Source organism: Polypterus senegalus, chromosome 3 (genome assembly GCF_016835505.1).
Source record: "Polypterus senegalus isolate Bchr_013 chromosome 3, ASM1683550v1, whole genome shotgun sequence".
Classification (NCBI taxonomy): Eukaryota; Metazoa; Chordata; class Cladistia; order Polypteriformes; family Polypteridae; genus Polypterus; species Polypterus senegalus.
In genome coordinates this window covers 295,655,218-295,682,099 of record NC_053156.1, presented here as the reverse complement: position 1 = coordinate 295,682,099, position 26,882 = coordinate 295,655,218, and the positions used below count along the sequence as shown (strand labels likewise).

The 26,882-nt window shown below is 44.0% G+C and overlaps 1 protein-coding gene across 3 annotated transcripts in view; it reads right to left on the bottom strand.

The window, feature by feature from the left end:
• Nucleotides 1–19,783: 19,783 nt before the first annotated feature.
• The window catches only part of tdh (L-threonine dehydrogenase), a 43,582-nt gene continuing 36,483 nt past the window's right edge, over nucleotides 19,784–26,882 (bottom strand). For all 3 annotated transcript variants that reach the window (XM_039749465.1, XM_039749464.1, XM_039749466.1), the window contains exons 8-9: nucleotides 25,242–25,511; nucleotides 19,784–20,227 (exon numbers count right to left, since the gene is read on the bottom strand). In XM_039749465.1, the coding sequence (XP_039605399.1) occupies nucleotides 20,088–20,227; nucleotides 25,242–25,511 (410 nt within the window). In that variant the 3' untranslated portion in view covers nucleotides 19,784–20,087. The remainder of the gene's footprint in view (nucleotides 20,228–25,241; nucleotides 25,512–26,882) is intronic.

The window sequence follows — 26,882 nt, the reverse complement described above, 5'->3', positions numbered from 1 at the left end:
AAGTCCTTCTGTAATGATATAACGGATTCCAAATTATCTGCTAATCCACCTATCTTGGTATCATCTGCAAACTTAACCAGCTTGTTACTTATATTCCTATCTAAATCATTTATATATATTAAAAATAGCAGCGCCCTAGCACTGACCCCTGTGGAACACCACTCTTAACATCAGCAGTTCTGATGAGGTTCCTCGCACCATCACCCTCTGCTTCCTGTGTCTGAGCCAATTCTGCACCCATCTAAAAACATCACCCTGAACTCCCACTTCTTTTAACTTGATGCCCAACCTCTCATGTGGCACCTTATCAAATGCTTTCTGAAAGTCCAGATAAATAATATCATAAGCTCCACTTTGATCGTATCCTTTTGTTGCCTCCTCATAGAATTCCAACATGTTAGTAAAACACGACCTCCCTCTTCTGAACCCATGCTGACTGTTCAGAATAACTCCTGTCCTTGTCATGTGTTGCTCAATCTTATCCTTAATAATTCCTTCCATTAATTTTCCTGTGATGCTTGTTAAGCTTACTGGCCTATAGTTGCTTGGATCTGCCCTGTCACCCTTTTTATATAATGGGATGATATTTGCCATTTTCCAGTCCTTTGGAATCTCTCCAGTGCACAGTGACTTCCTAAAAATATGTGTCAAGGGTTTATATATGTACTCACTAGCCTCCTTAAGAACACGAGGATAAATATTATCTGGGCCTGGTGATTTGTTTGATTTCATCTTATTTAATCTGAGCAGCACTTCTCCCTCTACAATTTCCAAATCCCTCAGTACCTCCTTAGTAGTTGTTTTACCTCTGGCAGGTTATCCACTTGCTCACTTGTAAACACCTCAGAAAAATGTAAGTTTAGGGCATCTGCTATTTTATTGTCTGTATCTTTTAATTCTCCTTTACTATTCCTGATGAACTTGACCTCCTCCTTAACTGTTCTTTTACTACTAAAATACTGAAAGAATCTCTTGGGGTCTTCTTTCGCCTTATCTGCTATATTCCTCTCCAACTGTCTTTTAGCCTCTCTGATATCCTTCTTAATGGTTGCCCTCATGTTCTCATACGCTACGGTTCTCTTTGCAGTCATTAGTCTTATATGCCTTATACAGCAGTTTTTCCTTTGCAACTTCTTTTTAAATCTTTATTAATCCATCGTGGAGTTTTTTAGTTTCCTATTACTTCCAAATTTAGGTATGTATCTGTCCTGCATTACATGTAAAACATTTTAAACCTGTTCCACTGCTCCTCGACTGTCTCCACATTTAAAAGCTTATCCCAGTCTATCCTACTTAGACTTTGTCGCATCTGCTCAAAATTAGCCCTACTAAAGTTCAACTTAACAATTTTAGTCTTTGCATCTGTACTCTTACAAAATACTGAGAATTGTATTACATTATGGTCACTTGACCCTAGTGGTTCAATCACCTCTACACCCTCAATTCTATCCTGATTATTACAGAATACTAAATCCAGACAGGCTTCACCCCTTGTTGGTGCTTTAACATGCTGTGTTAAAAACAGTCGCTGATTACTTCTAAAAACTCCTGCTCTTGTGCTCCTCCATCTGTAAGGTTATCCCAGTTAATATTTGGATAATTAAAGTCCCCCATGACTATAATATCCCCTGTAAACTTGCCTTTTGATATTACTAAAAGATGTGTGTTGAAATTACTGTCTGAATTGGGTGGTCTATAACACACTCCTAAAATGAGACCTTTTCCCTAATATTTTCCAGGCGAAGCCAGATGTCCTCACTAAGATGGGGCTCATCATCCAACTGAAGATGACTTACATTTAAACCCTGTTTGGCATAAACAGCAACCCCACCTCCTTTTCTGTTCTGTCTATCCTTCCTAAAAAATGTGTATCCCTCTATGTTACACTCATCCCCATCTTTATTATTTAGCCAGGTTTCCGTTATTGCTATAATATCATAATTGTGCTCAGCTACATACAACTCCAACTCACTTACCTTATTTTTGATACTTCTAGCATTAAGGCAAGCTATTTTTAATGTGTTAATCCTACCTTTACGTGTTCGCTTAAAATTTACATTACTATGCATTTTTATTTCTACACCATTGTTCTTCCATGTATGGATCTAATTCTGGCCTGTCCTAAACTCCCTGCCCCCCCATTCCCTAGTTTAAACAATCCTCGACTAGCCATATAGTGCCTTTCGCTCTATCTATCTATCTATCAACATACAGCGCCGGGCACCTCAGCTGACAAGAACTTTACTAATCGAGCCCCACGCCTCCATAAGTCTACACAGCTGCCACTCAGTCCTGTGCCTTTGGCTCGATAAAAGACCTAATCTGTCTGGTCACCTCCAGTGATTTTATTTGTTTGAAGTGCCCTGAAGTGGATAAACAGAGCCAAGCAGAATGGTTGCCCATTGGAGGAAAGCGAGGGTGGATGTTGGCATAGCTAGAAGCTCAAGTTATTAATGGTATAATGAGATATAATCACTGGGGAAAGGACTGTCCCTATGTGCTGAGAGGAGATTGCCAAGCCCACTTGGCAGAGAGTCACCACAAACAAGAATGGCAAACACAATGGGAACCTACAGTACTTGCTGACAGTCCCACGCCTCTCAGATATGCCCACCCAGCCAGCCAGCCAGCCAGCCACACTGCAGCACTGTTAGGGTCAACTCCGTTCATTTCACACGAATCTGTGGAAGTAACGTTTGTTGGAGATATCAATCTACCAAGTGTTCCAGGCAATGGAAATACATCTCCCAAGTTGAGGACATCAACTTCTCCTTTTCCACAACATGAGTTTCAAACTGTCCACTGACATTAGAACAATCTAGATGAGAACAGGCCATTCAGCCCAACAAAGCTCACCAGTCCTATCCACTTGTTTCCTCCAAGAAAACATCAAGTCGAGTTTTGAAAGTCTCTAACGTCTTACTGTCTACCACAGTACTTGGTCGCTTATTCCAAGTGTCTATCGTTCTTTGTGTAAAGAAAAACGTCCTAATGTTTGTGTGAAGTTTCCCCTTCACAAGTTTCCAACTGTGTCCCCGTGTTCTTGATGAACTCATTTTAACGTCACCATCTCGATCCACTGGACTGATTCCCTTCATAATTTTTAACAATTCACTCAGGTCTCCTCTTCATCTCCTGTAAAGGCTCAGCTCTTTTAATCTTTTCTCATCACTCATCCCCTGTAGTCCTCTAATCAGCTGAGTTGCTCGATAAAAGTTAAGTAGGTATAATAAAATATGCATCTACATTTCAAAATAAAATGTTAGGGGGGACACGATTAAAACTGTTATGAAAATACCTAAAGGTTGAGAAACGCTGCCTTAAAATCATCTGGATGATATCCTTAGAAAGGGGAAGAAAATCTCGGATATGAGAATGAGCTGACAAGGCAGAGTTAAAACACTAACAGGCCGTGAAATTGAATTATTGGCAAGAATTGCTTTCTAATTAAGCAACTGGGTTAGAACAACAACCTGCAGCCACTGCGACCCTCCAGGACTGTGATTGAGGACCCCTGCTGTAGGGGGTGCCAGTGAGCTCCCAAACTCTCCAACGCACCAACACAAGTATCAATTCAAGTAGTGATTTACTTTAACAAATACCTATACAGGTGATGTACAAATTCTGCACAGGCACACTTCCTCTTATGTTCTCGACTTTTCTTCCTCTCCTTTTGCTACTCCAGGCAAGCTTCATCTATGCCCCCCTGCCTCTGGCTCACCCGGATGCGCTCGAGTGGCTCCTTTTATTTATACCGGTGTCACCCTACTACACGTCAGGATGAGGTTCCTTGAAGTGGGGACGATTTGTCCCTGCAGCTCCCCCTGGTGGCACCCATGGAACACAACAGGGCTGCATTATTAGACTACAATTCCCAGTATGCCCGGTGGGTATCCAAGCAGGCACTGTAGTCCTAGAGGACTGCAACCTATTGTTCTTTGGGGGTCAAATAGTTTGTGCTACTGGTCTTTCCTTTAAACTGGAGTAAGAGACCTTTTACCATCCCAGTGGGGGCTCTAGTCCATACCTGGTGACAATCTCACACACACAAACACATGGAGAAGGTGCAGACTTCACACCAGACAGCAGTCAGGTGGGTTTGAACCCAGAAAACACCCCCATGCTGTGAGGCTGTAGTGCCAACTAACTTTTAAGTAGATCCCCCTCATAAGCCCCACTTCACATTTCTCTACATTTGCCACACTCGCTCAGTTTTGCCCCTTGCCTCGCTCTTCATCACATCAGCGGGGGCCACCTCATTTAGAACAGAGCCTGCAGTTTGGAAATCGGTGACCTCCACGGTCCACAAAGCTGTCACCGGTGAGCACACGACAGGACCATAAATAGTATCGCCCTGCGATCTGCAGAGTCCCAAAGGGAGCGAACGTGCAAATGAAATGCAGTTTTAATTATGGAGGCCAAGAACCTCCATGGATGAATGGGTTTCTGAAGTAGAGCAGCAGTGGTGGCCGCATTGAAGGACGGGGGATCTGACAGGGACGATAAATGGCAGGCCGCCGAGCTCCACATCACAATTGGCTGGGTGGCCTCTGCAGACGTAAGCGACTAATAAACGAGTTTTACAGTGCGGTAATTAAAAGGCCTACGCAAGGCCCTACCCTTGAATTATGACGTTATGAAGGACACTTGGAGGGTCCACAACACTAAATCAGTCAGGAGAGAACAGTCAGCAAGTGATTTACACCGCAGGGTGCAGAAGATGCAATCAGATGGTGAAGGGGGGCTTTGAATGAGAAAGTGGGTGGCTGTCAGACTTTGCGTCCATTTTCAATTCAAAAACAAGTCTTCAGTGGACGTAGCTTTATCTTATATAGCGCCTTTCACTACCGGAAACACCACACGTAAAAAGCAGGTGCTGCAGGCAGACTGACGTTCATACAGCCTCAAATGAGCTGGCTGGTGGTTCAAATCGGACTCGCTGGACTGTTGGGTCTGCCTTTATTACCCCTCTTTTTCTAGGCCATAGCCCACCAGCCAGAGTTCTCCCAGATTTCTCGGTCCTGAGCGAGTTGCTCCAGCTGCTCCCCTCTCATCTTCTTAGCCTCTACCTTCATGTCACACCAGCAAAGAGTTTCTTGGGCAGCCTCTTCTGCTCTTCCCCTTGGAGGGGGTTCCATGTGACGACTTGTCTGGTGATGCTTCAAGCAGCTTTGTGGAGGTCCACCTCCATCTCTTCCTTCACTTGGTCTTGGCCCTGGATTGTTAAGAAGCCTAAAAAGTCTCCCGAATGAGAAGAGGAGAGCATTCAGCTCTGGTGGGAAAGAAAGAGTGGAGCAGAGGGAAGGAAGCTTAAAATACTAAAGCAGAAAATAAACACTCACTGAGAACAACATGAAGGATGTTCTGGAAAGGACTGGGCAGAATTGCTGGCCTCAAGTGCTTAGAAGGGGATGTGGACACACCTGACCCGGTATTTTACGAGATTTTTCCCTCCTTCCACCAACACCACCACCACCATCTTCCTCCGATGACCAGTCCCTCCACACCATCCCTACTACATCAACAACTCCTACCACTTCAGGGATGGCCAGTGATGAGTCCAACTCTGATCGTCAGTATGGGCCATCCATAACTAAAGACCAAGTGAGGAGCTACGCACAGGAAAATCCATAGGACCGGATGGAGTCAATCCTCAAAGACACAAGGCTTGTGCTGACCCAACCGTGTGGGTTGTCCTCGGTCACTTAGGTTTCAGATAGTTCAGTTGCTGTGAAAATTCAGTTAAATCAATGTTCTACCAAGTTAAGGTCCTAGATAAAGACACTGATCTCTTACACTTTTTGTGGTGGCCTAAAGGTCAAGTTTTGAAATAATTTAAAATAACAGTACATTGCTTTGGTGCTATTTCTTCACCCAGTTGTGCTTCTTATGCTTTGCGTAGAACAGCCAAAGATGGCAGAGATACAGAGGAAGCTGTTAACACGGTACTCAATAACTTCTATGTAGATGAATGCTTAAAGTCAGTGGCAGCAAAAGAACAAGCAATAAAACTGGCAAAGGACCGTCAAGTTCTATGCCACAGAGGGGGATTCCACCTGACCAAGTGGGTGAGTAACAGCAGAGTACTTGTATTGTCTGTTGCTGAAGAGGGCAGAGCTCTTGAACAGCAAGGACATTGTTAAGTTGGGCGTCTCTTGCCCCTCATTACTACAATAATGTACAACGTGTGCAAACTGATCAGTGCAAGATCTATCCTGGTGGAAACCAGTTTGAGGGACCTTCAACGGTGTCCGTTGACTTATTACAATACAATACAATAAAATGTGTTTTTGTGCAGCCCACAATCACACAAGAAGTGCCGCAATGGGCTTTAACAGACCCTGCTTCTTGACAGCACCACAGCCTTGACTCTCTGAGGAGACAAGAAAGAAACGCTTGTAAGGAAAAAATGGAAGAAACCTTGGGAAAGGCAGTTCAAAGAGAGACCCCTTTCCAGGTAGGCTGGGCGTGCAGTGAGTGTCATAAAGAAGGGGGTCAATACAACACAATACACAGAACAGAACAGAAGTAATCCTCAATACAGTATAAAAATAAAAAAAAATGTACAAGTACGGAGCAGAATTTAACAGTAGATGATATCCCATAATAGGATTTGGATTTGTTCAGAGTCTTGGAGACCTCAGTCATCGAGCTGCCTCCCCCTATTGGCCACTCCACAGCTGAGATAGTCCTGAGCCAGCCAATCCAATGAAAGGTTCCCTCTAGCCCACAATTCCTGTGATCCTCCATCAGGGATGACTTGACTTTAGGCAGGCAAAACAACTTGGCAGGTGGGCCGTGGCACCGAGTGCCACATTTGAGTACCGAGAAGAGAAACAGAATAGGTGAGGGTGAGTAACTAATTATAACGATCTTGTTACTTATGTTTTAGTGCTCATGGCTAACAACAGAGATGCAGTCTGTACAGTTAATCAGCAGCTCTAGTCAGGGTGTGCTAAACTGAAGTCGTGAGTCTTCAAAAGCTGAGACCGAAGGGGCATCTCTTATACAAGTAGGCAGACCAGTCCACAGCTTAGGTGCCCTGTAACTAAAAGCTCACGACCTCCTACTGTTTTTTTATTAATTCTTGGAATCATAAGCAGACCGGCATCTTGAGATCTAAATTGAGATCCTGTTTAACACCGTGGACAGACTGGACATGTGCAGGAGCGGAGGTCACCATTCTTTATGATCCTAGTGAGGTAGCCCTCCTTCCATTCTAATGGTACGTTTTTCTTCCCAGATCTTCTGGAAGAGACCATCTCCACAGTGGTCTTGGTGACAGCATGTAGCGCAGGGGACTCCAACTCGGGTCCTGGAGGGCCCCAGTGGCTTCAGGTTTGCATTCTAACCCTTTTCTTAATTAGTGACCTGTTTTTCCTACTAGTGAACTTCTGTTGAATTCATTTTAATTGACTTGCTCTTGAAGACTCAGATCCCTTAGTTGTTTCATTTTCCTCAACTCTTTCAGGGTGGATGTCAACTTTTGTCAAAAGGACGGGTGGACGGTGGCACTCAACTGTAAACGGTGACCAAACCCACTGTTATGTTATAGTTGGACTCTTTGCTAGAAGGAAAGTTAGCTTCATTGGTTTGACCGTGTCTCCCGACACTCGTGTGGGCAAAAATGGCATCAAGAAGCGAATGCATAAAGCAAAATACTCCATGGATGACATTGTGTGTATTATCACTGAGTTGAACTCTGACTTGTCAGACAAACAAACGTGAGGTACCACATCAGCTGATCGGTCCTCAGCTGATCGTGGTGCTGAGCCCTGTAGTGTAGCTGACGGGGCAACGTTTGCCCGGGAAGACCTCCACTTACAATGACAAACCAGATTGTAATGCACTGTGTCCGCAACTGCCGCTGCTGCCCCCAAACCCATGAAGAAAGCCCGGCAGATAGCCTGCCACGCATTCCTACCAGCTGTTGTGCCATCTGTGATTGGCTTGAGCCGCTGGAGACTGTGAACTAGTGGCCATGGCACATAGCAACAGACGTTTTATGTTGATTTCTGACACCATTGCTTTGTGTGCTTTTCAGAAAATTGAGTTTTCATCCCTCAAAGAGTTAATTAGCAGCCAAACAATAATGAGATACAAAATGAGCCAAAACAACTGGTGACCATCATATAGTATCTGAAAATAGAGAACGATGAAGGTGTGGTGTTATGGGTCCACAGCTCGCTGAGCAAAGGCCATTTAAATAAATAATCTCCGCGCTCGCGGCTTCGTGAGGGGGCGTAGTAGTCGTAGCAAGCCGTGGGGCGATCTGCGGTGTGGGCGTTTCTCACCTGGTGCACAGGTGAGTGACTGCCCACATCCATGATTGTTCCCATGGCTAATGTGCTGCAGCTGCTATGGCCCCTCGCTGTATAAAAGAAGCGCGAGTCGGTTGGGAGAGAGAACAGAAAAAGGTCGGAGAGAAAAAAACAAGGAAAAGAAAAGAACGAGAGAAAAAAACGAAAGAAAGGACGGAGGTTACAGGGAGCGAGGAAGCAAGGCGGTGCAAGAGAAAGACGTGTGGGCGAGCGAACGAGTGCTCGTGGGCGGCCGCGAGGAAGCTGGGTGTTAGGCCGACACCCAGGTGTTGACATTGAAGTCGATCCCGCTGAGCGAACAGGTAGCGGGAGTGACCAGGGAAAGGCGACTGGCCGTAGAAGACCGGAAAGGCAGCGGGAGTCGCGAGACTTGATGTTGGCATCCTGAAGAACGAGGAGTCCAAGTCTCAGGCCTGGGATGAGTGCCAGACCGAAGCAAGGATCGGGAGGTCTCCAGACCTGTGTGTGTGAGAGTTGAAAAGGGCAGCTGCAGAGAGAGCGTCTCGCCTGTTGAAGGGTCCGTATGGGAGAAGCAGGTGAGACGCTAACTGAAAAGAAGCACCGAGTTTGGCATGATTTTAAAAACTGCTTCCCATGAAACGTTTTAACCTCGTTTCAAAGGATTGTTTTTTTGTGTATTTTTAACCTCCACGTTTTCTTTTATGGATTATTTATTGAACTTTGGAACTGCACAGCACTATTTATGGAAAACTTTGATTGTTTTGTTGACTGTTTTTATTAAAAGCACTTTGCACCTTTTTGAACCATCCCCTTGCTCAGTTGTTATTGCCTCCACTGACTAGCTCATCGGTGACATTACCGACGGTGTTGGGTTCAAGGGCTCCCGAACAGCGATGGGAGCGTGGAGCCGAACCCGCATCGTCGCAGAAGGCCTCAGGAACGTTGATCTGCTCAGATCCACAAAGCATTTTAACAGTGCTGTTAATTTTAGAGATGTCTGCTATTATTGCACAATGAGAGCTGCAAATAGCCATGAAATTAAAGAACGAGTTTAATTAACCACAAGACTCTGCGCCTAATGAAGCAACTGGCTGGAGTGAAATTGATTGGAGTTTGAGGCCCTGACCTAGGTGGTCTTCTGTTGGCTCCCTCACTTCACATTTCATTTCTGCTTGGGTGCCACTTAAGGAAAGCAATTCAGAGGAACGATGAAGAAATTCAGGGGAACAAATCTTACAAAAAGTCAATTAAATATAAATTGAAAATAAGTTAATTAGCAGCAAAATCATGTCAGTACAGGTAAAATTCCATTACAATGAATATCTTTACAATGGAATTATTTTTATTGGTTCCGACAGTTTCCCCATATGACGCAAGTCTTTAGAAATCCCGTTACTATGAAGAACATTCAGCAGATAGTTTATTAAAAGAGGTGACCTTGAAATGCTTGAATGGATCATCCGCAGAGCAGTTAGTTCTGTGGTCGCAGCTCAGTTGTGCACAACGATCCCCAAACAGAAACATTGTACGTTTTTTTTTCTTTCTTCGAACTTTCCTCGTACTGTTTTTTTTGCCTTGTTTCCTGTGGGCTGACGCCCTGCCCGGGGTTTGTTTCCTGCCTTGTGCCCTGTGTTGGCTGGGATTGGCTCTGGCAGACCCCCGTGACCCTGTAGTTAGGATATAGCGGGTTGGATAATGGATGGATGGATGTTTCCTGTGGTTTTCAGTGATACCTTTTGCTTATCGCTCGTCAACATTTGAAAAACACCCATTGGAATTGAACTCATTGTCACCCTCCTATAGAAACGGCAGACACGAAAAAACGATTCATTTTAGGAAAAAAAAAAAAACGTTACATTTTTGCAGCTCTCGATTGCGGAAAAAAGAAAAAAAAGACGTTGCCAGTGAATTCGGAATTTCACCATCGATGCTGTCAACTTTCTTGAAAGACCAAGCAAAAAAAGAAGAAAAAACTCAGGTTGCAAACATATGTGAACTGCTGCATTTGAAGACGTCGATAAAGCCGTTTTTATGTGGTTCAGTGATGCTCATTCTATTAATGTGGCACTCATTCAAGAAAATGTGAGGTTTGTAAACTCTCTTGGGACCTCACACAACTGGACAACACGCCGAAGAGCATCCTGAAGTGCGATCACCGCATCTGTGGAAAACTGTTTATCTGTTGCCGGGGCAACAGCAGGCTCACAGCTCTGCTGCGTCTCTCCGCCAAAGCAAACAGAAAAGATCTCGATGGGTGTGTGACGATGTGGGTTCTGGCTCCACGCTCCCTTTGATGTTTGGGAACCCTTGAACCCAACACCGTCGATAATGAAACCGAGTGAGCTAGTCAATGGAGGCAAATAATTGAGCATCTGAACAAGGGGATGGTTGAAAGTGCAACAGTGCTTTTATTTAAAAAACAGTCCATCAAAACAAAAGTGTTCCAATAAATAGTGCAATTCTTTCAAAAGTTCTTCATTAAATAAATCCATAAAAAGAACGTGAAGGTTAAAACAATAAGAAAAACAATCCTTTAAAACGAGAGGTTAAAATGATCAGGAAGCAGTCTTAAAACGACAACAACTCTGGTGCTTCTTTTCTGTATGCGTCTCTGTTAGCGTCTCACCTGCTTATCCCGTATGGGCTTAGCAGCAGGCAAGACGCTCTCTGCAGCTGCCCTCCTACAACACACGCGAGACTGGAGACCTCCCGATCCCTGGCTTCAGTCTGGCACTCATCCCAGTCCCCGAGACTTGATTACCCCAATAGCCAGGACGCACATATTGGGGACTCCACCACCAAGCCTCCCGACTTCCGCTGCCATTCCACGGCCTTCTGCCGCTCGTCGCTTTCCTCTAGGCACTCCCGCTACCTGGTCACTCAGCGGGAGCAACCTCAACTCAAATGCCTGGGTGTCGGCCTAACACCCAGCTTTCTCGCAGCTGCCCACGAGCGCTCGATCGCACGCTCAACACACGCACGCACAGCCTGCTTCCTCGCTCCCTGTAACCTCCGTCCTCTTTCCTTTCCTTTTTCTCTCCGATCGTTTCTTTTTCACCCCGCAAAACCGACTCGAGCTTCTTTTTAAAACGTGAGGGGCCATCACAGCTGTAGCATTAGCCATGGGAGCAATCACGAATGTGGGCAGTTCCTCACCTGTGCACACGATGAGAAACGCCCACATCGACGACTGCCCCGCGGCTCGCTACAACATCGCCCCCCTCAAGCCGCCTCGGGTGCGGTGATTTATTTAAAATGAATGGCCTTTTCTCCACGAGCTGTGGACCCATAACACCACAGGGTGATGCAAGATTACTTGGTCACTGACCTGACCACAACCCTGCCTGACTGCTGTGCCTGTGTATAGCAGAGTGGCACATCACGCTACAATAAAGAAGTGTGCCGTTTCTGTTTCAACCTGAATAAAGCTGGTTTTGCTAAAGTACTGAGACTCAGCCTTCTGTTTTGTGGTGTAAGACAGGGACTTATAGCGTGACCCCGATCTTTTAGGATTTGCTTCTGTGTCGCTTCACTGCTGCACTATGAGCCTCCTATTGCCCTGCCCCGGCAACGGACAAACAATCTTCTACAGATGCCGCAATCGCGCTTCGGGACGCACTTCAGCGTGTCGTTCCCATTGGGTGAGGAGGTGGGGGTCTCAAAAGAGTTCAGAAACCTCACAATATGAAGAAGAAAAGGATGATTCGGCTTCTGATTGATAACTGTGCTGCCCACGACATGCTTCCACATTTAGATAATGTTTGGATTGAATTCCTCCCACCCAGTTGTACAGCAGCGCTTCAGCCATTGGATTTGGGGATCATTCACACCCTGAAAGTGTATTAGTGCAAGGAAATGCTAAGAAAAATTCTCGTCAGCATAATTTGTAGGCAGAAGAAGATTAAAATTAACACGAAAGAAGCTACTGAAATGATTGCAAACGCCTGGGCGCAAGTTAAAGAAAGCACTATAGTAACAAATGCAGAATCTCATTACAACAATATTTTCGTTACAACGAAATATTTTTTAGGTCCCTGGGAGTTCGTTGTAACGGAATTTTACCAGTAATTATTTAGAAAAGGGTTAGAATGAAAACCTGCAGCCACTGCGGTCCTCCAGGACTGGAGCTGAGGGCCCCTGCTTTAGCTTCTCCTCCAGCATCCTGTCAGGCCCTGCTGCCATTTTATGGCTTTGCAGATCTCTTCTTGTGTACAGTGAGCCTCCGCTATACTGCGGTTCAGCTATCGTGGCCCCGCTATATCTCGGAAAAATTCAGTAAGTACATCCTACTTATAGCGTACTTTGCAGCCAATTCATAACAAAGCATCATCAGTCACTACGTTTAGACCATTCTCTAACCTGCCTTTCTTAAGTAAAATTCTAGAGAAGGCAGTCATTATGCAGTTAAATGACCACCTCAATAAACCTGCTATTCTTGATAAATTTCAGTCGGGTTTTAGAACAAATCACAGCACAGAAACTGCACTTTTTAAAGTAGTAAATGACTTGCGGATGAATGCAGACAGAGGCCATTTATCTGTTCTCATCCTCTTAGATCTGAGTGCCGTATTTGATACCATTGATCATAATATTCTTAGTAATCGCCTTAGTCAATGGGTGGGCCTCTCTGGCAGGGTCTTAAATTGGTTTGAATCCTACCTGGCAGGTAGAAAATTCTTTGTTAGTTGTGGGAATTACAACTCGAAGACACATGATATCCAATATGGTGTTCCACAAGGCTCTATCCTGGGTCCGCTGCTCTTTTCGATCTACATGCTTCCGTTAGGTCAGATTATCTCAGGGCACAACGTGAGCTACCACAGCTATGCTGATGACACACAGCTGTACTTATCAATAGCACCTGATGACCCCGATTCTCTTGATTCACTAACACAATGTCTTACTTGTATCTCAGAATGGATGAATAGTAACTTTCTCAAGCTAAATAAAGAGAAAACTGAAATCTTAGTGATTGGCAATAATGGATACAATGAGGCTATTAGAAATAAACTGGATACATTAGGATTAAAAGTCAAGACGGAGGTAAAAAGCTTAGGGGTGATTGTTGACTGTAATCTGAATTTTAAATCACATATTCATCAGATCACTAGGACAGCATTTTTTCACTTAAGAAACATAAGTAAAGTTAAACCTCTTATATCTTTGAAAGATGCTGAGAAATTAGTTCACGCGTTTGTTTTCAGTCGACTAGATTACTGTAACGCACTCCTCTCAGGGCTACCAAAAAAAGACATCAATCATTTACAACGAGTGCAGAATGCAGCTGCTAGAATCCCAACCAGGAAAAGAAAATCCGAACACATTTCTCCAGTTTTGATGTCACTACACTGGTTGCCTGTGTCATTCAGGATTGACTTTAAAATACTGCTTATGGTTTATAAAGCCTTAAATAATCTCACCCCATCTTATATATTGGAATGTCTGACACCTTACACTCCAAATCGTAACCTTATATCTTCAAATGAGTGTCTGCTTAGAATTCCAAGAGCTAAACTTAAAAGAAGTGGTGAGGCGGCCTTCTGCTGTTATGCAACTAAAATCTAGAATAGCCTGTCAATAGGAATTCACCAGGCTGATACAGTGGAGCAGTTTAAAACACATTACTTTAACATGGCCTTTTTATAACTTCACTTTAACTTAATTTAACTTAATCCTGATACTCTGTATGTTCAATTCATCACAATAACTATTCATGGTGGCTCTAAAATCCGTACTGACCCCTGCTCTCTCTTCTGTTTCTTTTTCCGGTTTCTTTGTGGTGCTGGCCTGCGCCACCTCCACCTACTCAAAGCATCATGATGCTCCAACAATGATGGACGGATTAAAAGGCAGAAGTCTACATGACCATCATCATCAAGCCCTTCCATGAGAATCCTAAATCCAAAGAGGACTGTTTCATTTATGTTAGGTAGAATGCCCAGAGGGGACTGACTGGTCTCATGGTCTGGAATCCCTACAGATTTTATTTTTTCTCCAGCCGTCTGGAGTTTTTTTGTTTTTCTGTCCCCCCTGGCCATTGAACCTTACTCTTATTCGATGTTAATGTTGATTTATTTTGTTTTATAATTGTGTCTTTCATTTTTCTATTCTTTAATATGTAAAGCACTTTGAGCTACTGTTTGTATGAAAATGTGCTATAGAAATAAATGTTGTTGTTGTTGTTGTACGTGTGCTAGACAAAAGTTCGTTAGAACAATATTATAATTTATAATAACTAACGTATGTGTAACATTTAAGCAATACACTAGTAAATCATAAAACATACTGCTGCGTACAGGAATACGTAGAAAGAGTCGCAATTCATAATGAAATGTACATACGCTTTTCATTTGTCACTACGCGTGCTAAACAAGAGTTCGTTAGAACAATACGTATTATAATTTATAATAACTATAACATAACTGTAAATATTGACTAAAATGCAGTGAAAAGTCAATATGTATATAAAATAATGAACATTTAAGCAATACAGTACAGTAAATCATTAAATATACATACATTGTACACTACGGTAGACAAAGAGTTTCGCGTTACAGTACCCAGATGATTTCTTACAAGGCCCGTTATTGGCTGAAAGAGGAGACTCAACCAGTCACAGCGGGATTTTCATTCACTTGGGCTCTGATTGGCTGCTGCTAACGTGGTGTAATCTCGCAAGACCAGTGAGCATGAGTCCTCGACGTATCTCAGTTCTCTGCGTATCGCGTACCTTGCTTGTGGTCCGATTGTCGTGAGCAAACTTTTTGTGAGCTTTTCATTTTGTTTTAAGCCCTACGATGGCTCCCAAGCGTCCTGCATCTTCTAAGCCTTCTGATAGTAGTGAGCCTAAGTGCCAGAGGAAGACCTTGACCATTCAGGAGAAGGTAAGACTCCTGGATATGCTTTGGAAAGGAAAAAGACGTCGCTCACCATTACAAGTTTACATGTGTTTAAAGCGTGTGGGAGGGGTATTTTAAGGCTTAAACTATAAAACAATGTCATATGAAAAAGTCTGGGAAGCCCTCTTAATTCTTTGGATTTTAGTTTCTCATTGGCTGAGCTTTCAAATTAGCAACGTCCTTTTAATATCTGACATGCCTTATGGACACAGTAGGATTTCAGCAGTGACATTAAGTTTATTGGACTAACAGAAAATATGCAATATGCATCATCACAAAATTAGGTGATAAATGTGGGCACCCAACAGAGATATGACATCAATACTTAGCTGAGCCTCCTTTTGCTCCTATAGCCTTTGATGAGTGTCTGGATTCTGGATGGAGGTATTTCTGTCCATTCTTCATACCAAATCTCTCCAGTTCAGTTCAATTTGATGGACAGTCTGCTTCAAATCATCCCATAGATTGTCGATGATATTCAAGTCTGGGGACTGTGACGGCCATTCCAGAACATTGTACCTCTCCCTCTGCATGAATGCCTTTGTAGATTTTGAACTGTGTTTTGGGTCATCGTCTTGCTGGAATATCCAACCCCTGTGTAACTTCAACTTTGTGACTGATGCTTGAACATTATCCTGAAGAATTTGTTGATATTGGGTTGAATTCATCCGACCCTCGACTTTAACAAGGGCCCCAGTCCCTGAACTCGCCACACAGCCCCACAGCATGATGGGACCTCCACCACATTGGACAGTAGGTAGCAGGTGTTTATCTTAGAATGCGGTGTTCTTATTCAAGTGCTTTTTGTTCTGACCAAATAACTCCATTTTTGTCTCATCAGTCCAAAGCACTTTGTTCCCAAATGAATCTGACTTGTCTAAATGAGCATTGAATACAACAAGCGACTCTGTTTGTGGCGCGAGTGCAGAAAGGGCTTCTTTCTCATCACCCTGCCATACAGATGTTCTTTGTGCAAATTGCACTGAATTGTAGAACGATGTACAGATACACCATCTGCAGCGAGATGTTCTTGCAGGTCTTTGGAGGTGATCTGTGGGTTGTCTGTCACCATTCTCACAATCCTGTCATATGTCGCTCCTGTATTTTTCTTGGCCTGCCAGACCTGAGTTGGTTTAACAGCAACTGTGCCTGTGGCCTTCCATTTCCTGATTCCATTCCTTACACTTGAAACTGACAGTTTAAACCTCTGAGATGGCTTTTTGTCGCCTTCCTCTAAACCAGGAGACTCAACAATCTTTGTTTTCAGATCTTTGAGAGTTGCTTTGAGGATCCCATGCTGTCTGTCACTCTTCAGAGGAGAGTCAAAGGGAAGGAAACACAACTTGTAATTGACCACCTTAAATACCTTTTAGCACTCATGATGGACACTCCTGTCTATGAAGTTCAAGGCTTGACGAGCTCATCCAACCAAGTAATCAGCACCGAGCAGTGACAGGCATTCAAATCAGCACAATGACAAGGGGACCCACATTTGTGCATAGCCAGTTTTTCACATTTGATTTAATTTCATACGACTAAATACTGCGTCACTAAAAATCTTTGTTCGGAAAACACCGCAGTACTCAGATGTTCCTAGGAAATGAAAGACATACCACTGGTATCTTTTATGTTGAAAGGAGAGTCACTTATGCAGACTTCCCAAGCCTTTTCATGACTGTAGATGGTCTTTCTATATTGCGGATTTTCACCTATCGCTGATGGGTCTGGAATGTAACTTCTGCAATAGGCAGGGGATGACTGTAGTCTATTGGTTAGGAGGTGCTTGTCTAATTAGTAGTTCTTCAAAATGCTCTACCTGTGGGCTCTTTTGACACTCCTATTGACCACACTCCTGGGGGGCCGTACACTCTGGTGTACAATCTCCAGCCCCGGTGTGTTGTTCTCAAGAATCGCTTCTGCTTCATGACATGGCCACCCTGGCCCATCCTACCGCGTCATGCTCGAGTGTTGTTCTTCCTACGTCAGCTGGACTAATTTAGATGCTCTACAACTTGAACTACAGGCGACAGGACAGGCAGCCCCCAAGACTTTGAACTGGGAAGGTTTGAAAGTGGATTGGTAATTGGTAGGACTGATGCTTACTGTTCACTTCGTGGATGGTGGGATCTCTCACGTTCTCCCAAGTGTTTTTCTAGAACCTCCATTGTGTCTTCAGATTCCAAATCCATGCTTTATTATAAATGGTTAAGGAAACGTGGCACAATGGGCAGCATTGCCATTACCCTGCCATGTGTGCCCCACTGGTTCAATTCCTATCTGCCAGAGTGGATTCAGAAAGTATTAATAGCCCTTCACTTTCTGCACTTAATACATTTTTGCCCATCAGTCCTCACTCAATGCCCCATAATGACAGTGAGAACATGTTTTTAGAAAGGTTTGCAAATTTATTAAAAAAAAAAAAAAAATCAAAAAACTGAAATCTCATTCATAGACATTTTTCAGATTTTTAATTCAGTACTTTGTGGCCCCTTTGGCAGCAACTCCAGTGTTGAGTCATTGAGTCGAAGTCTCTGCAAGATTTGAACTCCTGGACTTGGGCAGTTTATTCCATTCTTCCTGGCAGATCCTCTTAAGCTCAGTTCAAGTCTGCCCACCCCTACATGTGTTCTATGGGGATTAAGTCTGGGCCACTCAAAGACACAAAGACTTGTCCCAAAGCCACTCCAGTCTTATCTTGGCCGTTATTGTGAAGCTGAAAGTTAAAACGTTGCCCCAGTCTGAGGTGGTGTGTGCACTCTGGAGCAGATTTACTCCCACAATGGAGCATCCATGTTCATTCGAGCTTCGCTTCAGCTGGACTAAAGGCAGAGCACTGCACAGTGTGTGTTCCAACTACCCATAAGCCATTGCAAAGTGTTGTGTTGTACGGCATTCGCTTCTATCCGTTGAGGTTACCACAAAATTTTCAAACTGCCTTTACTTTGTTTACCCTCATACATTGTATGAAAATGTGCTATAGAAATAAAATGCACTGCAATCATTTTTGTTATGGAGAAATATTTAACATTAAAATTAAATGAATAAGCAAATCCATCCATCCATTATCCAACCCGCTATATCCTAACTACAGGGGTCCCAGCCAACACAGGGTGCAAGTCAGGGTGCACCTAACCTGCATGTCTTTGGACTGTGGGAGGAAACCCACGCAGACACGGGGAGAACATGCAAACTCCACGCAGGGAGGACCCGGGAAGCGAACCCAGGTACTGCGAGGCAGCAGCGTTACCCACTGCGCCACCGTGCCACCCTAAGCAAATACATGTATTGTGAAATGTGACAATAAATAAAAATTAAAAAAAAACACAAATAGGTAGGGATAAATCAAATGTTTTACATATCTTTAAAATTATTCCTTCATTTAAGAAAAATCACACCACACAAGCCATGAAAACACCCTGGAATGAAAACTGTCATTTCCACCTGTCACAGTTGAGAGGGCGGGCTCTAGTCAGCACTCCGTTTTGATTGGTGCATTTTCTCCATAGCACGTCTATAAAATCTTCAGCTTTATATACAAGCAGACACCACACATTAGTTCAAGAAACTCTCAGGACTTGGCAACTAAAAAGTGCGATCATTTCTCACACTTGTGTCTGCCACCGAGACTCACACAACCCAAATTATTGAGCATGCACTCTGCTTGCTTTGGTATTACTGGCTGATAGGCACATCCAGAGTTGTGCCTGTGAACGACGACTAGCCAATCAAAAACACAGCGCTCACTAGAGACTCACCAATCAAAACACAGCACTCACTAAAACATGCCCCTTCCACTTTGACAGGTCATAATGACAGTTTTCCTTTCATTGTATATTTCATGTTGCTTGCTGTATCACCGAAATAAATGGTGAAATAAATGCATAAAGGAACAAAAACATATTTCATGACAATTATTTAAGCAGAAAAATCACTGTATTTATTGTCACATTTCACAATAAATATATTTACATATTTATTTTGTCCAAGATATTCCTCCATTGTTTGACAATCAAACCATTCAGTCAGTCAGTCATTTTTATATCCTAACACAGGGTCACGGTGGTCTGCTGGAGCCAATCCCAGCCAGCACAAGGCGCAAGGCAGGAACAAATCTCGGGCAGGGCGCCAACCCACCGCAGTCAAACCATTTATTTTTAGAAAATTAAAGAGTGCTCCTCCTGTACTTAAAATTCCAAATATACAGGAAGCATTTGTTTTAGTTTCCAAAGAGAGTTTTGTCACGCTGAGTGAAACAGACATTTTTACAAGTCGCAGGATGGGGCCGCTGACCAGCAGGTGGCATAGCATCTACTCAGCCATTAATCGTGAGCATTGACCGCTGGTTGGCATCAGTTTTACTTAGAAGTAAAAATTAGACCCTAAATTGTGACTGTTGCCCAGCAGGTAACACAGCCTCTACTTGAACGGGAAGAATTTATGCCATATAATGACCAGCAGGTGGCGCAGTCTTATCGAGCAAATGCACATCTCCCTCACTATTATCATGGAGTGCCAAGCCATTCTCTGCCCACTATTGTCATACACCTCTTCCAATCTCACAAGACACTTCATTACATGCATGCAAAAAAAAGAAGCAGCTACTGCCATCTGACCAGCTTTATTCAATTTTCAAAGTGGATTTGTTTCTTGTGATACTCATCTGAGAAGTACACAAAAAAATAATAATAAAAATAGATTCTGCAAAGTTGCTCATGCCAGTCAGTCTTTTAAACACCACTTTCCTGCAGATCAGCGGGGTACCAAGCAACAGCAGCCTTTGGAGCGGAAAGAAGTGATTATTTACACACCATTACTTCTCTTAATATATATAAATATATAAAGCTTTTACATTATATACACTGGCTCTGGTTAGTCCCCTCCAAGGACCCTCATTCCCTTCCACAATTCAGTTGGCCCGAGCAATCCGAGAATCCGAGCCAATGTAGTTAAGCATTGTCGTCACCAGCTCTGGAAGATCATAGTCATGTTTCCAGCCCCAGTCGTTACGTGCGTTGTTGTCGTCAAAGTTCATTGGCCAGCTATCAGCTGCAGGAAAGAAAAAAAAATGAAAAAACATTTAAAGCTAACCATATTTCTACCTTCTAAATACTGTGACGAGTGGCTGGGGGCTGAAGACCGGAAGAGGGATTACGCCTCCTCCAAACCACGAGAGGGCAGCCGCCTTGGTTGGTATGGGGAGCAGAGCATGGAAGCTCCACCCTATAGAGGCCCGTGGTCACTGTTGGGGACACCCGGATGCCCGAGAAGCCCTGGACGTCGGCACTTCCGCCACACCCGGAGGTGCTAGGGGAAGGAAAACCAGGGACACCCAGAATGCTTCAGGGTGGCTCAGCCGGCACTTCTGCCATGCCAGGGAGTGCCGGCGGAAGTTCATCGGGAGGCACTTGGAGCACATCCGGGTGAACATAAAAAGGCCCGCCTCCCTCCGTTCAGGAGCTGGAGTCGGGTGGAAGAGGACGAAGCCTGGAGGAGAGGAGTGGAGGTGGTGAATGAAAGGCGTTGTGACAGAGGGCTGGACTGAGGGGGATTGGTGCGGGAGCACTGGGTTGTGCGTGGTGTAAGTAGTGTAAATAAAGCGTGTGTGGTGACTTTAACGATGTCTGTCTGTGTCCAGGCTGTTTCCCCACAATACACACAACCCCCCGAATGACCACCTGCACTCACATAAATCTAAGATAACCCAATCCCTTTCTCCTAACCTTCACACTCAATCCAACCCCAACTCCATAACCTACCCAGTTGTTCACCCGAGATCACAATCAGAACCAAATGAACGGAGCAATGGCAAGATGAACACAATGTCAAAGTCAAATCACAACCCTAACTCTAGGGGGTCAACTTGAAATAAAGCTAACCAATGCTAAAGCTGATGTTGCGTTACGACTTCTAGTTGGTCTGGTATGCCAGACTTGATGTGGTTAGAGATCTCATCACTGGAGGATATCAAATTACACGTTTCAGAAGAATTGTGAGCTTGGCCCTTTTCTTGACCACCAACAATGTACTACCCGATTGATCCGGCGATGTATGAAAGCTTTCCAGGAACATTGAGGTCAGCTGCAATCTCAACCCTTTTTATCTTTTTTCCATTCAGTCATGGTACATAAAACACAAGACATCAGACAGGTTAGCCTCTCTGCCGTTTTCAAGGTCCAAAACACATGTTTCTTATTCCTGCCCTCTACGTTCCGAATATTCAGTTTCTGCACTCCTATCTGTTGTGTTTATATCGTTGGCGAGTTTGGAAGCCGATCCCGAAATGGAACATACAGTCGCATACATGGTACTATAGACTTGCCAGTGGTCGTGATCAGGCTTGATTGAGTTTGAAAACTTATATCAGAGAAATGAAGAGATCAAATATCTCAGCACCACTCGCAATGGTGTGGCGTTTTCAAGGTCCAAAACACACATGTTTCTTATTCCTACATTCCAGATTACCAGTCAGTGCCTGATACTGTTGTGCTACTGAAGCTGTGATAACGAAGGCATGTCAATGTCACAGGTAAATGAGGGTTGTTTTTCTGCAGTTATATTTTTGAATAAAAGTGCATTTGTTCTGTTATATTTGAACCTTTTGTGAAAGTGTTTCTTTGATATTTGGAATTCAGGCTTCACACATCCATCCATCCATCCATCCTCTTCTGCTTATCCGAGGTCGGGTCGCAGGGGCAGCAGCTTAAGCAGACAGGCCCAGACTTCCCTCTCCCCGGCCACTTCTTCCAGCTCTTCCGGGAGAATCCCAAGGCGTTCCCAGGCCAGCCGGGAGACATAGTCCCTCCAGCGTGTTCTGGGTCTTCCCCGGGGCCTCCTCCCGGTTGGACGTGCCCGGAACACCTCACCAGGGAGGCGTCCAGGAGGCATCCTGATCAGATGCCCGAGCCACCTCATCTGTCTCCTCTCAATGCGGAGGAGCAGCGGCTCTACTCTGAGCTCCTCCCGGATGACTGAGCTTCTCACCCTATCTTTAAGGGAAAGCCCAGACACCCTGCGGAGGAAACTCATTTCAGCCGCTTGTATTCGCGATCTCGTTCTTTAGGTCACTACCCATAGCTCAGGACCATAGGTGAGGGTAGGAACGTAGTTCGACTGGTAAATTGAGAGCTTTGCCTTACGGCTCAGCTCCTTCTTCACCACGACAGACCGATGCAGAGCCCGCATCACTGCGGATGCCGCACCGATCCGCCTGTCGATCTCACGCTCCATTCTTCCCTCACTCGTGAACAAGACCCCGAGATACTTGAACTCCTCCACTTGGGGCAGGATCTCTCCCCCAACCCTGAGAGGGCATTCCACCCTTTTCTGGCTGAGGACCATGGTCTCCGATTTGGAGGTGCTAATTCTCATCCCAGCCGCTTCACACATTATATAGTTTATACCTACATTTTGTCAATTATTACCAAAACATGAAAACGTTTCCGTTTTAAAAATGTGTTTAAACAGATTGCTGTAGAAACGAAACACAAATAAAATGTGTGTGTTCCAAATGACGATCAATTATTTCCACTCTAAAACTCCACTATACTCCCAGATAATCAATCAAGGCATGAGCTGGGAAAAGTTTGTGCACGTTCCAAGTCAGTGGGGGGGATGGAATAGCCGGCTGCTTGCAGCTTGTCTTTAATCGGCACATTTAGAAGACAAAAGACGCTGGCGGAGAGGTGCAAATGGATTTAAGAAGCAATTTAAGGTGGGACGGATCTACGGGTTTTTTCGTAGGCTCTGGTAATTCTAGTGTTAATTAACATTTAATATGGGAGGGAGAAAGAAGCTTCTCTTTTCCACTTCACGCCTAACAGACAAACGCCTTACTATTGAATCCATTTGAGTAGAAGGACATTAACAAGTGCTTTGACAAAGACGTCGTGTACCTTTGTAAGAAATCGTTAAAACCGTCCATTTTTATTTTAGTCTGAAAAAAAAATATATACAAATGCATTATACTGGCACCTGCCAAAAATCTGAATTATTCACTCAATGTTTGGTTAACATTATCTTGATCTCGATCTGTTCTTAACTCTATTTTTCTTTTTGTAAAAACTTGATTGCTTTGTATGGAGTGCAATAAAATTAATAAAAAAAAACATTATCTTGACTAACGATGTGCTTTAAAAATGGAGCTTCCATTGAGATACAATAAATGAAATCTAATAGTGTTGAAGTGCCATCAGAAGTAGTCATATTACAGTATTAATATTAAAGTAGTATTACTGTATTTCAATAATTAATAATTATAATTAATTGTAACTATTATTTATTATTGGGATTACATCAGGGATCAGCTCTGAGCCCTTTCTTATTTGCACTGGTGATGGACAGGTTGACAGATGAGATTAGACAGGAGTCCCCATGGACTGTGATGACATTGTGATGTGTAGTGAGAGCAGGGAGCAGGTTGAGGAGACCCTGGAGAGGTGGAGATCTGCTCTATAGAGGAGAGGAATGAAGGTCAGTAGGACCACCAAGACAGAATACATGTGTGTGAATGAGAGGAAGGTCAGTGGAATGGTGAGGATGAGGGGAGTAGAGCTGGCAGAGGTGGAGGAGTTTAAATACTTGGGATCAACAGTACAAAGTAATAGGGATTGTGGAAGAGAAGTGAAGAAGAGAGTGCAGACAGGGTGGAGTGGGTGGAGAAGAGTGTCAGGAGTGATTTGTGACAGACGGTATCAGCAAGAGTGAAAGGGAAGGTCTACAGGACGGTGGTGAGACCAGCTGTGTTATATGGGCTGGAGATGGTGGCACAGGAGACAGAGCTGGAGGTGGCAGAGCTAAAGATGTTAAGATTTGCATTGGGTGTGATGAGGATGGACAGGATTAGAAATGAGGACATTTAGGGGGTCAGCTCAGGTTGGACGGTTGGGAGACAAAGTCAGAGAGGCGAGATTGAGTTGGTTTGGACATGTGCAGAGGAGAGATGCTGAGTATATTGGGAGAAGGTTGGTAAGGGTAGAGCTGCCAGGTTAAGAGGAAGGCCTAAGAGAAGGTTTATGGATGTGGTGAGAGAGGACATGCAGGTGATGGGTGTGACAGAACAAGATGACGAGGACAGGAAGATATGGAAAAAAATGATCTGCTGTGGCAGCTGAAAGAAGAATTGTTATTTAATGTAACCTAAACCAAACATTAGCATAATACAGTGGCTCTCAAACTGTGGGACGGGCGCGAAGTAACAAAAAGGGGGGCGAGAAGATGTGAAAAAAAGAAAACGAGAATCAAAACTATGAAAAATACAAATATTGAAACCAAAACAAAACTAACTTAAACTACATTCTGATACTAGAAAAATAAATACAGAGTTAGATAAATGTCAATAAAAGTTAAGTAGGTATAATAAAATATGCATCTATGAAATACTGTATCATTAATTAAAAAAGAACAAATTGGTATTAGTGGGCTCCTTTCAAAAAAAATGTTGAGGGGGGGTGGGCGCTCGATTAAAACTGTTATGAAAACTCGGGTTGCAAATACTTAAAGGTTGAGAAACGCTGGCATAATACACACTTCAGGTCAGTTTAGCTAGGAGTCGGTTACGTCAGCTCAGGTATATACTTCACATGCCGTCACAACGAAAATGGCACAAAGTGACATCCCTGAAAGCTGCAGTACACAGAATGCAGCAATGTAAATGTGATGCCTTGTTTGCAAAGTCAGTGAGGCAAAAATGACCTCAGACACAGAGGTACCCCCTCACCCCCTTAATATGGCATAATGTGCTTAACAACAAAAATCGACTAATGGAGTACTTTTTGGAACCATATGCCATCATTGAGACAGACACAACCTGTACTGTAATATGAATTTTGGGCCCTATTGCCCCCTTCCCCAATCCTTGCATACCAGGTCAACACAATCCTTACCCACTCACCAACACAGGGCCAACTGAGTCCTTTCCCTTTTAACCAACAAGTGGCAAATCCAGCTACCACCCCCCTTAATTTTTATAAACTATTCCACCCAATCCTCACTCCAAAATCCTTGCATAACTGGTCAGCAGAACAAACCCCGCCATCCCAGATATAATACATTTCACACTCACCAATCGCCTGTCGCACATGATCCAGGTTGTAGGAGATCTCAAAGTCGGGCAAATGTTTGCGGAGTTCAACGGCCAGCTCTTCTGGAGTGAAGCTCATGGCGTTGATGTTGTAGGTACGCATGCTCAGCTGGTCTGCTGGTGCTTCCATTATTTCCAGTGTCGCTCGCAAGCAGTCGTCAATGTACATCATTGGCAAGCGGGTGTCTGGCTTCAGGTTGCACTCAAATTTTCCACTTTTTATGGCATCATGGAAAATTGCCACCGCATAATCTAAAAAAGAATATGAACAAGAAGTGTTTGTACAGCAAATTGTGATGGTGAATGCTAGGAAATGTGCTACGTAACAGAAACCACATAAAACTAAAATGACAATCTGCACCCAAAATTAAGAAAACTGTCAAGTAATGGCGGTTACTGCAAATTGAGCTATAGAATATGAAACAGGCCGACTTATCCTGTGTGTCCAGGCCTTTAAAACAGTGTGCAGACCAGCACCATTGACTCCATCATAAAGCTGGGAATGTAGGAGGGTAATTTCCGTGCCTAAAAATGGGATAGTGGCTCAGCAGGAGGGGAGAGGACATAGGCCAGCTGTAACTTTCCACGTCCCAGGCTCTAATTTCAAGAGTTCAGCTCTCCGACAGCTGGAGGCCTCTCTAAATACATTTCAGCAGGATTTGGGAAACATGGCGTCCTTAAAGGAGAACCTTGAGCTTTAAAATTCACTTATGTGAAAAAGTTTACCCCCATTCATTTTTTAACACATATGGACATAAAGATTTCATCTTCACTTGAAGAGCATCTTTAGATAAAGGTGATAACACAAATACATCAGGTCATGAGTATATTTTGTAGTGCACTGGACGGATAGGAAAGGCACTATATGATAGACAGACAGACAGACAGACAGACAGACAGACAGAAGTGCTTGGAAGAGTTGAACTGAAGAGTCGCATGTGTGGGGTCTCCTCAGTCTGTGGCTGAAGCTGCTCCTCTGTCTGGAGATGATCCTGTTCAGTGGATGCAGTGGATACTCCATGATTGACAGGAGCCTGCTCAGCGCCCGTCGCTCTGCCACAGATGTCAAACTGTTCAGCTCCGTGCCTACAATAGAGCCTGCCTTCCTCACCAGTTTGTCCAGGCGTGAGGCATCACTTTATACTGCCTCCCCAGCACAGCACCACACAGAAGAGGGCACTTGCCACAACCGTCTGATAGAACATCTGCAGCATCTTATTGCAGATGTTGAAGGACGCCAGCCTTCTAATGAAGTATAGTCGGCTCTGACCTTTCTTACACAGTGCATCAGTGTTGGCAGTCCAGTCCAATTTATCATCCAGCTGCACTCCCAGGTATTTATAGGTCTGTACCCTCTGATGATCACGGGGTCCATGAGGCGCCTGGTCCTCCTAAAATCCACCACCAGCTGATTGGTTTTGCTGGTGTTCAGTTGTAGGTGGTTTGAGTCGCACAATTTAACAAAGTCCTTGATTAGGTTCCTATACTCCTCCTCCTGCCCACTCCTGATGCAGCCCACGATAGAAGTGTCGTCAGCGAACTTTTGCACGTGGCAGGACTGCGAGTTGTATTGGAAATAAATGACCAAGTATAATATTTTTGTCTCATTTGTTTAACTGGTTT